General features: G+C 36.1%; 1 protein-coding gene across 2 annotated transcripts in view; it reads right to left on the minus strand.

The window, feature by feature from the left end:
* LOC120533860 (PDZ domain-containing RING finger protein 4-like) overlaps positions 1–16,893 on the minus strand; it is a 418,723-nt gene that overhangs the window by 116,338 nt on the left and 285,492 nt on the right. The window contains exon 1 of one of the 2 annotated variants that reach the window (XM_039760907.1): positions 13,402–13,695. The exons of the other annotated variant lie outside the window; for it this stretch is intronic. Within the exon in view, the coding sequence (XP_039616841.1) occupies positions 13,402–13,470 (69 nt within the window). The 5' untranslated portion in view covers positions 13,471–13,695. Of the gene's footprint in view, positions 1–13,401; positions 13,696–16,893 lie in introns of those variants that run through there. 2 annotated transcript variants of the gene reach the window in all.

The following is a 16,893-nucleotide window of genomic DNA, read 5'->3' on the forward strand; positions in this document are numbered from 1 at the left end:
AAAACCTAAACTTGGCGTAAAGCCACGCACATTTTCACGGTAGCTCATACCCTGGCGTATGCAAGTTCTGCGCTCGGTTTTGCAGACCGGCGGCACCCAGCATCAAAGCAGTGCTACTGTTCCAGTGTTGTTTCTTTTCTTTTATTTCTTTTTTTAGATCCACACCTCTGACACGGCTTTATAAATACACTGAAATTAACCGTATATTATTTATTAGTTTAATGCATCTGATTGTAATTAACCTGTAACAATATAATGGTCCACAGAATGTATAAACTATTCTAAATACCATAGCTGTTTTAGCGTTGTTACTCTCACTGCAACTTCTTCTTCTTTCAGCTGCTCCCGTTAGAGGTTGCCACACTGATCATCTTTTTCCATATTACTCTCACTGCACCACTCAGAGTATTTATATTACTGTATCTGAGTGGGGAATCACAGCTCAGCAGCTGATTGGAAAGAGAATTATCGGGATACAGCATCAAACACATGCTGCCTCAGCCATTCTGTTTATTGAACTGCTCTCATATGGCAAACGCTTCAGAGCCTTTTCTGTATGGACCTCATGGTTCAGAAACAGTTTCATCCCAAGAACTATTAACACACTCAATCAGTCCATCTAGTGCTCCTTGCAGAACTGTTTGTACTTATTAGTACAATCACCTCACTGTAAACTTGCAATACAGTTATAATATTGCACAACCTGAGCCACTTTATAAAGCGTGTATTTACATATGATGATGATATCATTTTTAAGATGAAATGCAGCAAAATATGTTTATTATATTATACAGCTAAAACTTTAACTTCATTTAAATAATCTATATTGTTAATAATTAAACATGTGAGGATACGATACCACAGCACTAGTGAGGACATGGCTCTCTGTTCACGGATTGTTCCTGTCTCATGCTGTATTCTTCTAAACATGTACTATGAAGATATTTCAATGTTCCTTAAAAGTTTTGAAGAATCGGCATTCTAAGCTTACAGATGGCTTAACATCTATTACAGAGCTGATTGTGTGGCGATTGGGTATTTGGAGAAAGAAAAGGAAGGACAGGAATTAGAGATTAGTACGTCTGAAAGAGACAGTACTGCTGAAATAAATTACTTCATTGAAGGTTGCAAACAGCAGAGCCAGCATCTTGCATGAGGCAGGAACAATCACTGTGACACAATTTTCCCATGTTTAATAACATGCTTTAACGCCTATCATCATGAAAATGATATAACGTATACATCTCAGTATTTTAATTATTCAGAGAGTTGTAATATTACGAATTTAATGGATTCTGTGTCCTCCTGTTGGAGGAAGAGAAAGCCCGGAAGCACGTAGTGATTCACACACATAGAGCACATAGAAGATCAAATACAAAACAAAGCATTTAACGTGTTACTTTAATTACAATTGGATTTGAGAAACTAGTAAATTTTAAGATGAAGTTTATGATGTTTTACTTTAATGACAAAATAAACTGTGATTAAAGTGGAAATTTCGAGATTAAAGTTGACATTTCGTGCTTTTTCCCACTGTGTGCCTATTTTTTTTTTCTCTGTACCCTAATAAGCTTTCATATGACACTCAGACAGTGGGCTACGACTTGCCTTTTCACGCGACTTCTGACAACTTATTTTTTATTTCGGACACTGTGCGACTTTGTGAACTTGAGCTTTCGAGTTTCTCAGACACTCTATGTCACTCGATCAACTTCCTTTTGTTGTTTACTGCCACTGTTTAAACCAACAAATAGTAAGTTTTTCTTTGCCTCCACTTGGTATTCACTGAAATTCTTCTATTTTCCCCCGTACTTTTGCCATTGTCTTTTCATGGAAGGGTGAGCTTAAGGGCTATTTATATTGATTTGCATATTCGAAGAGGTGTAATTCTGGGAGGAGTTGGGGCGGGACAGCAGGCGTGTGCATGTGCATTACTTTTCACACTGACTGGGATTTATGCAGCTTAAGAACGTGGAAGTTGGTGTTCGCACAGATTTATGCATCTGGATTTTTTTGTGCGTACGAGCATTTCCGCTTTTGTGTTTACGCCATGTTATAGTGTGAATTCTACGCACGCCGTTATGCATGAAGGTTCCGTTGATTTTGTTTTTGAGGAAAAGCTCTCTTAGAGACTTACAACATGTTACAACACTTTAAAAGATAAAAGGACATTATTTGTATCTTTATGGTTATATTTCATTTCTGTCTTTTTAACAAGTTTCTGAATCAATATTTTCAAGCATGAAAAAATGGAGTTTACCTTGGCAACACCGTGTTAAAACCAGAAAGCAATCCTATATAACATACTACTCTATCACAGACACTATAGTTATATAAAGCACGCCAGTTAAGAGACCCAATTAACTAAACCTTAACAAAGTACTAGAAGAAAGCCCATTCAGATTGTGAAAACTTAACAGAAACAGTGTCAAAAATGGGAGTCAAAGCCAGGTCCCTGAAGTTATATGCAATGTACACAAAAAAACAAACAAATAAAACATAGGCACTATTCATAGGGCAACAGAACCTGCTTATTCTCATCTTTAAAGACATGTTTTATAAAAAAAAAGTGAAATTAATGTGGTCTTACACTGAAAACTACAATAATTTTTTCAAAGTGAAAAGTCATTTCAGTGTCATCTTTGCCTACTTGTGTCATCAAACATTCAATGTTTTTCTTCTACTTTTTATTAAGGCGTGTGAACTTTCTATATCCAAAATTATTACTACACAGTTACTCATTCCATAGCAGATCAAAGTCAATCACAGCAGCAACACATACAAGACAGGATAACGTCACGAAGAGGAAGCTAGACTATCGGAATGCATTTACATGTTCATGCTACCTTTCTTGGTTAACCTATGGGAACTAATAGTATGAAAGTTTTAACAGGTGCAGTTTTCTTATTTATTCAAAAATTACTGTCCTCACTAGTGATGAGCAAACTCCACCATGTTCGCTTCACCTTGAGCTTGGAGAAATTATGGAAATGTTCCTGAGAGCTAGGGAAACATCTGCCAATTATACTGGACCGATTACTGTGGCCAAAAAGGTGACTTATGAGCTACTGTCTCATTCTATTTTTTTGAAGTTGTGGTGAAGGCTTTCTAAACTGTCTGTGCTGATGCTTTGTATTTTTTCTTCTATCAAAAGGACAGAAATGTCTTGTAAATTGTAATAAATCTTTTGTTATTATTATTATTTACTACAGTCTCCTGTGTTATGGGTAGGGTACATTAGGCTCCTTCAAAGTTTTTATTTTTGCCTCCAAGTGGCTAATTAGAGCCTTTAGAGTCCTGGTGCTTCCTGTCTTGCTATATTGTTGCGAAACATGGATGCTATCCAGTGACCCAAGACGAAGACTGGACTCCTTTGGTACTGTGTCTCTCCGGAATATCCTTGGGTACTGTTGAATTGCCTTTGTGTCGAATGAGTGGTTGCTTATGGAGTCCCAAATGAGGCATATTACCTGCTTTGTGAGGGAGCATCAGTTATGGCACTACGGCCATGTGGCTCGTTTCCCCGAGGGTGATCCGGCTTGTAAGATCCTCATTGTTGGGGACCCGAGTGGCTGGACCAGGCCAAGGGGTCACCCACGTAACACCTGGCTGCGGCAGATAGAGGGTCATTTCCGGAGTGCGGGACTGGACTGCGTGTCTGCCTGGGTGGTTGCAAACTGGGATCCCGAGTTGTTTCGCCATGTAGTGGGTGCGGCAACATACTGTACCATTGCATGCTCCCCATTATGACTTGACCTCTAGCTAATTACGTATGCGTAGGGCACATGCCTCCTACTCTAATACTGACGTGGAACTCAAAGATCAACCTGCACATTTGGCAACAAGCAGGATTAACTAACTATTTATGCTGTATATGTTTCATAAAAATAAAATTCTGAGAACCTGCATTATTTACTTATCTGTTCTACCACTAAGTCAGAGTATGTAATGCAAATGATCACCATTATATTCCCAGGGTGTGGTCCCATCCAATGTTGGCTGTTACAGTTCTGGAAGATGTCATGCTGGCATCGCAAAGCATTATATGGCACTGGGGAAAAAAGTTCTCCTAAACAAGCTGAATAATTGATAAATAATTTGATGAACAAGGGCAAATATAAATGCAGCAAATTTGCTGTGAATACCGCTTTGGCGAAATTTGCTGATCAGCACTAGTCCACATAGATCTCCAAAAAAGCCAGAACATGGGCATACAGGAGAAAGTAGGGTGAAATGACACCTTTTATTAGCTAACTAAATAGATTACAAATGCAAGCTTTTGAGGCAGCTAAGGCCCCTTCATCAAGCAAGGTGTAACTTTAGCTGCCTCGAAAGCTTGCATTTGTAATCTATTTAGTTAGCCAATAAAAGGTGTCATTTCACCCTACTTTTTCCTGTATCAATCTATGGCTAACACGGTACAACACTCTACTGCTAAGAACATAGGCATTTGATTCAAACCCAGGACACTGGATCCATGAGACCATGGTGTTGGACATATAAAAAGACAGATATTATTCTTTAAAGAAATGTCAGTGATCCTTCATTTCTCTTTGTGAGGAAGCTAAGAATATACTTGTCTATGATTCTTGAAAAGTAGCAAATAATACTTTGGATTATACTTCTATCCTGGTATGAAAACCAGTTGATTTGTTAGCTATACAATACAAATTGATGTTAATGATTTAGACTGCTTATCATTTTAGGTCAGAGGGTGTGTCGAAACAGACATCAGATGCAATGCAATTTCTCTTATTCCTGTCTGAGCAGAGAACACTCAGAATGACCTCAAGAAATGCACTTTGACTCTGTGACTCATTGTGTTGGGACTCGCCTCAACATTTTGAATGCATTACATAGTCAACCATTCTTCAGCAAGGGTCTAGGTGCAGGACCTTCCCCCACATCTAAATAAAGCAGAAGAAAGCAAGAGAAACAGAGACTTTGTGACTTAAACACAAAACACATGACAAGCCAGTTGATTCAAATGTCGCTGCCAATATCTGGATTAGCCCAGATGACTAATACACCAAATGAATATCAAAGATAAGAGAAACTTTATGAGGGATTTATCAGACAGATGATCAGATTAAATACAGCTTTCTAGTTTGTGTCATGCAGGCTTATCAATGGTAAAAAAAGTCCATGTTTATTATACAATAGCTTCTGTATCTTTTTTATTTTTTAGAAGAATTATCAAAATATATCCTTATGGTAAGATTAAAAAAAAAATATTTAAACTGAATGTGTCTAAATATATGATGAATGTACAATCTACAGTACAATATATATATTGTATATATAAGTATGTATATATATATATATATATATATCTATATATATATATATATATACACACATACATAGTATATATATATATATATATATATATATATATATATATATATATATATATATATATATATATATATTTATCCAGGTTGGTCCAGATCTAATTATGCAATTTTCATTATGCTATAACTTATTCAATTTATTACATAGAAAGTCTCCCGAAAAATCCTGGACCATCGAGAAGTGTGCGAACTGACAACATGAAGAATCATCTTCACACCGATGTGGAGCCGTCCCCGCATAAATCAAAGTCACCCAGACTATCTGGATAATTAGATCTGGACCACCCTGTATGTATATATATATATATATATATATATATATATATATATATATATATATATATATATATATATATATATATATATATATATATATAGACAAATCTACTTGTTCCTGAATTTGTGTACTATATGCATACAGTGTGTGCGTATGTGTATACATATTTATACTCGCACACAATCACTTATTATAAACAAGCAAAGTGTAGAAAGTATTCACCGTGCTGCTCTGTTGACTGCTACCACAATTTGCTATCTTTCATGCAAAAGTTAAAATATGTTTTAAAACATGTTTTTTTCCTGACGTTAGCAATGTATACTTGAAATTTTTATGGAACATTATTTCTTTTATTACAAAAGTATTTTTATGATCATTTTTATAAGTTATAATTTTATTTTTGTCATCAGTTTCTCAAATAGGTTTAATATTTTTACATTCTTTTTTGCAAAATTTCACCAACTGTTGTTGGTTAAGTGTGGTGCTGTTGTGCACAACAATCTTTGGTTCCTGCCATATATTTTCTGTGGGATCAATAGATCAAACTCCATGAAATATGAGTTGCTGTTCCAATTTCAGATCTGTTGCAGAGTGAAGGAGGTTTTGCACTAGTATCCCTCTTTATTTATTCTCCATTCATCTTATTGTCTGTTTTGACAAGCCTACCAGTCACTGCTGATGAAAAGAAAACTCACAAAATAATACTACTTCCATCATACTTTAATAAAGGGTTGATGTTTTGCAAGAGAACAGTTTTTGTATTTATTCAGCACAAATACATCATTTAGGCTCCACAGAACTCTTTTCTACATTCTTTCAGATGGTACTACATGTGTCCTCCTTGACACTCCACCATAAAATGTACATTGCTGGAGTACTTGAGCAATTGTTGAATGACTCAACAGTCTCTTCCATTTCAAATGTGACACACTGTTGATCCTCGAGAGTTATGTTTGGATTTTGGCTGCTTCTTTGATTAATTTCCATCTTTCTTAAGTGGTGACTTTTGGGAGATCTGTTCTTGAGAATTCCCATCGCTAAAAAATATTTTTATATCCCTTACGTGACTTGTGTTTTTCTCTCTTCTTGGAAAACCTCTTTTGTCTTCGCATTGGTTTCTATGCAATGATCACCAAGGTAATTTCTCACAGACAGGTATATGCAACCTTAAGGACATGTAAATTCTATTTAAGTGGTTAAGCTAATAAAGGTGGGATCTCAACAGATTGTTCAAATTCTACTGAAGACAGGCTGATGCTTTGCAGAAGATAAAGATCATTTCCAGCAGAACTTTAACAGAGTAAGGAAAGCCATCACTGGCAAGACTATTACAAATCAGACCATATAAATGGTCTGAGTGTCCAAGAAGGGTAAGAGTTATTGACAACAGTGAAAAAGCAGCTAACAAGGTAGCAAGTATACCTGACCATCCATAAACAGAATGAATGAGTGTTGCCATGAAATGCTAGCACATCTATAGAACTGTTCCTGGTAGGTGGACTACTGAACATGGGGATCATATAGTTCTGAATGGAGTAATATATATATATATATATATATATATATATATATATATATATATATATATATATAAAATAAACTGATAATCAACATGGTGCTGGAGGTCAACTAAACAATAGAAACACTATAATAATTAGCACTCATACACAATACTAATGATCTTCTGCAGATAACCTTGAAAAAAATATACAATCAGTCCAATGCAGCATAATGAAGTGGAACTAAGATCACACACTTGATTGCTGATCAGTACCATGTACTGCAATAATTTTCCAACAGGACGTTATGCAGCCTGTCTAACTCAGCTGTGCACTGGAACAGAGAGTGATTTTTCAAAAGAACTAGTCAATTTTAATTGGACCAGAAGCCCACTTTTTAAATAATGATGATTTAATGAGCATTCCTTCTGCCATCCTGAATGTAACTAATCAGCTGAGCAGCACAGAACTACAGAAAGACAAACTCCCATATATTTTAATGAATATTAGTCCCTTCATTTTATTCACCTGGGTGCTAGCCAATTTTCAAAGTGCAGCAAGCTGTTATGAACAACGTCATAGTGAATGTCTTACAGTGCACTGACTATTGGCTGAGAAATACAGGAAATAATGCCAAGATTTTACAGGATTGTAATACTTCAAAAAAGCCTTTTACGCACTCACACAGAAAAAGAGTCTACTAATACAGTAGATACCACAATATTCACAACAGTTCTTAACACAAGACATTTGGTAAGATGTGTTTCGTGAGTTAATGGGTTTAGTTTCCTGGGGAGGCAGAAAAAAATTAGCTAACAAAATAGATGGTCATCCAATTATAGGACACAAAAAACAAATTATACAAATTTTATTTTAAAATGATTTTTGCTCTTCTGGACAGTAAAGATTTTGAGACAAAGATGAAGAAAGGCCACTAGTACATGTTTGTCAGACAGATAAGATCAATTCATCACCGAATGGCTAAAACCTTATCTTCTAATGTCCACTTTGCTGAAGATATAAAAGACTAGCATATAAAAGGCAGTATCTTAGGAGTTTTCCCAGTCTGCAGTTATCATTTATATTTACTGCATTTATCACTGCTTCTGAATAGATCCAACATCCTGGATTTGAATCTCATGCATTGTTGTTCTTAGTGGGCAGTATGCACGTTATCCCCATATCTGTGTGGACTTTCTGAATACTCTGGGTTTTCTTTCTGATTCCATAAAAACAAGCATGCTAGACTTACTGGCAACTCTAAATTAGCCTTGTGCGAGTGTAACATTGAGTTAGGGTGTATGCACAAACAGGCTCAGCAACTGAATGCCACCCTGTACAAAGTCATTTCCTGCCTAACACCGAATGCTACCAGGATAGACTCTTGCTTCCCCACAACCCAAATTGAATTATTATTTGAGATATATTGTTTCCCTTAAATGAAATAAACGCCTGTTCACAGTTTACCTACACATCTATTTTCAAAGACTTAATAATTTAGCAAGATCTTTAAGCAAACTATGATGATTAACTATAGTAACAATAATAATTTTTATAGGATAGGGCCCATCCTTTAGTTAAACCAATGAAGAGAAAATGAATGCATAAAAGGATGGATAGTTAAGTGTGGATAATATTTAAAAAGGTCTCCTGATCATAGTCTGGCAAAGATAAAAAGTGACATGTCTCAGGAGTAAAGGAAAACCTTAGAATCTGATCATATTAATCTGTGTGTGAAGAACTAAACAGTACACAATGGCATTCATTAAAGAGAGATGTGTATAATTTAAACTAATCCATTTGAATTAATAAGAGAGCTACACAAATCAAGAGTGCAGAAAGAAACATGCTCACATAGACAGATAACAGACAAAATGAGATCTAGGAAATCTTTAGTCTTAGATATCGTTTCAAAGCCTGCATTATCTTTCAGTATAATCTTGCTGTAGGACACAAAATCAATCAAATACGACATTTTTCTTTTTCTTTGTTCTTTCCTATCAATTTTAATGGGTAAAGAGCGTCATTCACAAAAATGTAATGGGACAAGAAGATGGATGAGTACATTTGTAGCTAATAGTCAGAAGATAGAAATGCCTCTGATGAGGAGTCACATTTTGCAAAAGGCTTGAGCATCGCATGCAGTGTACAGAAGAAACTGGTGATGCACCTGACCATTTTGCACAAAGTCTTTAGTGTGGGCTACTCTGCACCTCAACACTGTCAAATAATATTGTACAAGTTTATATTTTTTCATACACAAAGATCATCTAAAGAGCTTAATTAAAGCAGGTTAAGTAAGATAGATGGACATTACACACACACACGCACACACATATATATAAATATATAAATAAAAGTGGACAATGTTTCATTTAAAATGAATTAGAATGCAAGGTACATTTTGCTTTGGAGAATATATCAATTTCTCTGTTTATTTTCCAAGCCAGCAGAGCTTAGCACAAAGCTATACCTCACTTGTCCCTGTCAGTGTCACTACTAAAGGAAATTCTTTGCTCACGCTTCGCCTCACACCAAAATGTGAATCTCTTACATGTGCTGGGAAAGATACCCTGAAAGTCTACAATGATAGCAAGACTGGAAACCTGGCCGATCACTGTAGTTACAAACCAACATAACACAGTCAAAGTAGACAGATAAAGAAGTTCCTGTTGTATTGTGTCTTGCTCTTGATGGTATTAAACCAGAAATAATCCTTCACAGAAATGGGAATTAGTGTGGCCTAGTGGTCAGAAATGAGTAGCACTATACAAGCTTGGTATCTATCTGACTGCTCATTTTAAGGATGCTAGGTTTATGGAATTTTTGTTGTGGTATCTAAAACTCTTAATAATACATGAAGCATTTATACACTTTGTTGTATATAAAATAAATCATAAATTATGTTAACAGAAAGGGCAGCTTTTTAAGTATCTGCAATGAGCTTTAGAATAAAAAGATGAACAATTATAAAACTGAAAGATTTAAGGGGTTGCTTTTAAGCATCGAAAATAACTGGAGAAATCCCGGGACAATGAAAATTGACAGGAATTTATGGTGAATGACAAATAAGGAATAGTGCATGGTAAGTCAGCATTTTTATTCACACACCTAAATTGGTCAGTTTAGAATCACCAGTTACCCTAACCAGCACATCTTTATGATGTGGGAGGAATAAAGAGAAAAAACAGACAGAAGCAGGGAAAATCTGCACACATACACTATTGGAATTCAGATTTAGTCGGCTGGAGCTGTGAAGCAGCAACATTAATTTCTCCACTTGAAAGGTACTATATGAAAAGAAGCAGCTTGAATTGACTGTGCTTCCTATGTTAAGTTGGTTCCTTTTTTGTACCATTTCTGTCAGGATAGGCTACAGCCATTCCTCACTCAAAATGGATAACCAGGTAAGTGTGTTTAAAAATGGATGGAGGGATTGACGAAATGCAATTATCTGACTGATACTGCATAGAGATTTTCTGACCGTCATATCAAATCCTTATTATTTTAAGATTATGGTGCTAGAAATGTGCAGTAAAGCACAAAATATTACAACTAGCACGTATTTATGTAGAATTTTGCACTGTATTATTCTGCCGTCTAGCTCATGCTTTACATTTTGGCAGGTGATGAAAACCTCTTTTAATGACATTTAAACAAAGGCAATTTGAATATCAAATTAAAAAGCAGAGAAAAAAAACTATACAGGTATATATCATTAAATAAATCCAATAAAACCAAATCTTATACTTGTTTTTGAAACCTGATAAACTTCCATAGAAGAATTTCTTTTAGATTAGTGTTTCGGAAGTAGTCCCACCTTCCATATACAGTAAATAAAATGTTTTCTATGGACATATATTTAATAAGCAGACAGATGTTTAAAGTGGTTTTTACTTTTGACTTAAAATAGAAGATTACTGTAAACTTATCTGTCATCGAGATTCACTTTAAATAATCCTTTAATTCACACAAAGGTGGAAAAGTAGTGTTTTGTCTGTGAAGGCAATCTATAAAAAAAGTACCCAGTGAAAAACAACTACATTTTCCACCAAGCTAACTGAAAGAAAGAAAGAAAAAAATAAAAAAATAAAAATAATAATAATAATAATAATAATAAGAGAAAAATAATGAACATTAAGAAATTGTGATCTTACATGCTATATGATGACCAGGCATCTTTTGTCCAATGTGAAAAGAAAACACTTTTACTGAAGTCATAAATCTTTACAGAGAAAAATAAAGGGGGTCATACGGTCAGGAAACATGTCAGATTAGAGGTGTGGGCAACAGTGTCAGAAGACAGTGCTCAATCTACCACTATGCTATAAAAAAGACTTATGGCAGCCACTAATTGCAATAAATTTTGGAAAGGCATGGCAGCTTGAATGTCAACTCAAATCTGAGAAATACAATATAAGAACATGAAAGGAAAATGAGTTTAGAGAAGTCAAGTACTAATGTCTAAGTGGGCATCTTTCATTTCTTCCCTATCAGATCCTGCCACTCATGCTTGCAATTCTAAGTTTGAAATGTAAACAGTGTGCTTCTCCTTCTGGGGGCAGCTGATGCGAAGTGTCTCAGATGACATGGCACTGTGGTCCTGATCAAACATCCACATTTGCACTGCGGCTCTTTCCCCGACAAGGATGTATACTGTAGAAAAGCTGGGAGACAGACAACAGCTCATTTTCTTGCTATTCCTTGTGTGAGGCTGAGCCACACTGCTGTTTTCCCTTGATACCTTATCTCTCCCTTTATCCAAACAATAATAGGATGCAGAGTTGACGGCGGATTGCTACCTTACTTTGCTGGAAAATGTGAGAGATGTGGTCAGGGATTAAAAACGTTATCTGGCAGATACCAGAGTAGAAAGCATAAGCAGCAGCTACTTTGCAAGCTTTTCTTGAAAGATGTACTATGCTATATAGCTACTTATGTACAAAATGAAGCATTAGCAATAGTTTTAAGTTACATAAAGAATAAAGAACTACACTTAAGTATATACAAATGAATGCCACACTTAAAAAAAACAGTTTAGGAGATAGTGCATAGTTTTAGAATGTATTCCAAAAGTACCCCAACAATGTGTGTTCCTACTTTTCTACCTTTAATTCAAACTTTTGTGCATGATATATCAAAACATACCTGTATCACTGAGACACAGAGAACGAGAGAGAAAGAAAACACATTGCCTCTGGCAATAATTAACTGTGTTAATCTTCTTTTTCCTCTCTGTGGTCATAAAAGAGACATTTTATATTTAATTAATGCACAGAATCATTTTATAAAACAGTTAATGAGGCTCTGATCACATTACCATGAAAATGTTCATTAACACTGCTTTGGAAGAGGCTGCTTCATGTGTAGCGAATCAGCTCCATAATTAGCCCACTGTGAAATGAATCATGTTAGCAGAAACTCGGAGGGAAGTCAGTATGCAAGGGATATTTAGCTGCTGCTGTGCCAGCAGACCACCAACAATGTGAATGAAGATTTAAAAAAAAAAAAAAAAAAAAAAGAAAGAGAGCATTCTGTTTTAGAAATCTACTGTTAGCAGTGCGTGGAGTATGCCATCTCCAGTACAGGATGGCTGCTGACACGCTTTGCAAGCTTATTCACATTTTCCCAAAGCACACAGATAATTACAATGTTGGGTCACTCTCTTCAGTATGCTTTCATCATATATGACAGTTCATCTATGAAACAACCCCTGCTCAACAAGGTAACCCTAAGAAAGCAAGTTAAATTGCTTGCAATGGAGTTGCTCTCTTGCATAGAGTTAAATAGAAGTAGTGTTATATAATGCTGAAAAACTGAATGGACTTTAGAGACATCCCAGTTACTCAGATTCAGTTTGCTAACTGTGAGGAGCAACAGACACTGAATAATAACAGCACAGCCAGAATTCTAAATGCCAGACTTACTAAATGAAAGTGAAAAACAACACAAAGTCACGCCTGTTTGTGACAGCTCTGTGCAAAAGCCACACGGCTGCACGCGCCAGCGTATCGTAGCCACTTCACTCTCCCTGTTCATTCAGAGACATCTGACAGCACCCCTCTGTGCACATGCAGGAGGTATCCTGAGAGTATCAGTTCAGAAAACTATGACAGAGCCAGACCCTTTGAAAAGGGAAAGTGACTGTAAACTCTCAACAACAGCTGTGCAAAAAGAAAAGACCTGTTATTATGTCCTGACACACAGAAAAGCCCAGAAACAAGCAAAAAAAAACCCCAGCGTCTCCTTACAAAATGTAGATTTCACTTACCTGTGCAATTTCATACAACAGTTTATAGTGTTCCTCTCTCTTCTGTAAAGTGCACAGATTGCAGCCCATTATAGTCAGCAAAAAAACAGCACGGTGTCTAATTTCCACACAAGTGACAGGCAACTGAACTGACAGGGAATCACCCTCCAGATTTGACTACTGTTTCTCATCAGTCACTCCAGCGCAGGACCCACACATGCACACATGCAGAGACAGACACGCTGGTGCTAGCTAGGAGCTGGCCCAGTGTGCAGCAGCATGCTCCTCTTTTTCCCTCTCGATATCACACACATGCAGAGTTTTGACTCAGTTCATGGCAACACTCCCCCCAGCCAGCCACCCCCCTTCACCCTCCCTCGTCTTCTTCCCAGTCTCAGCTTGAATGCACATGACTACACAGATTCCAGCTCATGAATAATAATGAGGTCTCATTGATTATTCATGACAAGAGGTGTTAGCAGGGAGGAGTATGATAGCAGCCTCTAAAAGCAGCACGCAACTCACTAATTAAGCATCCTTCCAATGTTAAACAATACACGCTTCCTTTGTGTCACCAACACTAGAGCTCTGCTAAACAATGCTGAGCTAGAGATGTTAGTGCAAAGGCTCTGGCATCAATGTAGAGGGTTTCCCTCATATTCTTCAGGTTTTTTTTTTTTTATAACAGCTACACAAAATGAACAAGTTCTAATTCTGAACATAAAATGTTTTAACAAAAGAAACATGTTACCAGACATAAACCGTAGAACAGGTTGTTGATCACAAGTAAAGCCAGTTAGAATGTCATTCTCTAAGAATTCCAACCTGCCAGAAGACAAGAGCTCAAATTGTAAATCTCTTGAATAGGCAGAAAAGAAATGTTGAAGTGTTATTATTTCATAAATGAGAAGATGTGAAATCCCTTCGACTAAAAGTGCTTTATATGGCTTTTCACTTTGCCAGATTAAAGCTAAATACATTTCTCTCTTGTAAGAGTTAAATAACTTTGCAAAATCTCCAGTCAGGTCCATCTGCCAATAGCTTAAAAGCCATCCCAGGAATTATGACTAGACCATATTGAATATTTTAAAAAAACGACTCTGAAGATAACAGGAAGTGATGCTAATGAGTCTAATTGTTAACAAATTGGCTTTCGGTCTGTATCACCAACCCATGACACCAAGAGAGAGTTGCAAGTAGATCAACAATCATCAGCTGGCTATCAGCCTGTTCCCCCAGGGATGCAATAATCCGATTTTCTGGACCTTAATTTTACTTAACAGGCTGGAAGAAAGCCAAGCCAATACCTACATGAAACACCATCATTATCATTAATACTGGGTGTTATTAAAGATCGCAAATGCTGGCTTTCAAGTTACATGGCAATACAGTTTTTTAATGAAGTGATACTTTTTACTCAGAAGGAGGGTGCATTGAGTAAAACAGTGAAGCAAAGGTCATATCTAAGAATTTAACTGCACTTTTAATTATTTCTTTAGACACTACAAAATATACAAAAAAATAAAAATGATGCAATGAAGAATCCATCTGTCCTTGCTGACACACACTAGGCAAATTCATCAAACCTGTCACATTTAACTGTAAGGGACTGAATGCAACAAATTATTAATACACCAACGAGATTAGACTGATGGTGCAATAGGTGACCCTGCAGGAAAGTTATTCCACTGGATTTCCTCATTGCTAAATCTCCTCTGCCTTGAAGGTTATCATTTCTTGTCATCACTGCCAAATGACCACATTAGAAAAAGACATATTTGTCCCTGCCTGCCATTATGTCAACAAGAGGATGAAAATTGCTCATAGCTGAGATTAGCATGCAAATGCTGCCATTAATAAGGGAGGGAATTACAGTATACTGATTAATATACAGCATATTTTGGTTTTAGAAAATTTTTCAATAAAGTATAACAGAAATATTTGTGTTGCTTATCTAAGCACGACATCCCTAATGCTGGGGCACATAGGGAGCAATGCTCTCTTCAAATAAGAAATCCCTTTTTGGGCAGTGAAACATTTCAGAATGGGTCTTTTCATATTATGCAAAATGTATAACTCAGAGAACTTCCAAAGAATGCCTCCTGATGGCTGACTAAAGTTGACCTATTCAATGACAAGATCACACTCCAGTTGGCAGCCATCACCTTCTGTAACATGGATGACTGGCCTAGCTCTTGCCTCAGGAGACCATTTATCTTTCTGTGGATTTAATCCTACAGTGTGTGGCATAGGTGTCGCAGATGTAACTTGCTATAAAAACGCCCAAGGAATAGGTTTATTTCAAACAGCTCCACTTTCAACAAATACAGAAAAAGGTGGAAAAAATCACTTTGCCGAGCCAGGCTCCTGAGGGGACACCAGAAGACATTACAGTATGATGGGTGAAAAGTTAAATGGTTCTTGAAGGTAGATAATATGTCTATATTATATAATGTATTTCTCTTTGAGTTATTCACAATATACAGTAGAATACTTTATTGTACTAAATATTCACAATAAAATTAGTGAATATATTAGGGCAAAAATGACTAGGAATCTTGCAAGAAAATGTAAGTAAAGGCTTTAAGAACTACCAATCCTCATCTGTGAAAATCAAGAGAATGGAAATAAATGAAAATATGATTGAGCTCTCAACTGCACTGGCTGCCTGCCTCTTTGGTCATAACTTTTTCCACAAAAGTACATTAACTGATATAATGATATCCTAAGTTAAAATGCTTTTGTGTTAAATTAATCTGCAAAGTGTAAAGGCCAGTAGTCCATTACCCAGCACACATCATACTGTTGTACAATTTAAGTATGTCTGGTAAAGACACAGGTAGACATATAAATATTTATGTCAGAGACACTGCAGCTATTCTAAGTCTCCATACAAATAAAGATTTTCACCTTTCTGTTTATACAAGTTCTGTTTTTATATATGCTTCCTATATGGACTTGCTCTGTTCAGGTTATAGTGGCTTATGATACAACTAGTAAAACATAATCTCACTTACATAGTAAAAATGGTGCACGAGCATAACACACAGAACTTGTTGAGGCCTAAAATTCTTTGGCTTTGAAGATGAAACAATGAAATATACAAATATAAATACCAGAGTTTATCAAACTGATGCAAAAGCCGTCTTTAACTGATGCATGTTTTTTGTGTAAACAGTATATTGATTGCTACTCTGTTCAGGTAGGAATGCCATCAATCCGAGTTAAACTACACTGCACTGTTGGAAGCCCAGCTACTGCATGATAATAATCATGCTCCTTTCTTACACGACTATGCATGAGTTTTTTCATCTCTTGGGCAACAAATATAAATGCTGCAATGTATTCTCTGCATGTCCTCAGAAGTGGTGTTTGAAATTGATACAGAGTCCTCTACTGACAAATGGTGGAACTAAAAACTACTAATGCTGAAATTACATGTGACCATAAACAAACAATATGCAACACAATGTAAAAAAATAGTTTAAATAGTTTTTTTTTCTGCCAAATCCT

The sequence above is a fragment of the Polypterus senegalus genome, chromosome 8 (assembly GCF_016835505.1).
Source record: "Polypterus senegalus isolate Bchr_013 chromosome 8, ASM1683550v1, whole genome shotgun sequence".
Lineage (NCBI taxonomy): Eukaryota > Metazoa > Chordata > Cladistia > Polypteriformes > Polypteridae > Polypterus > Polypterus senegalus.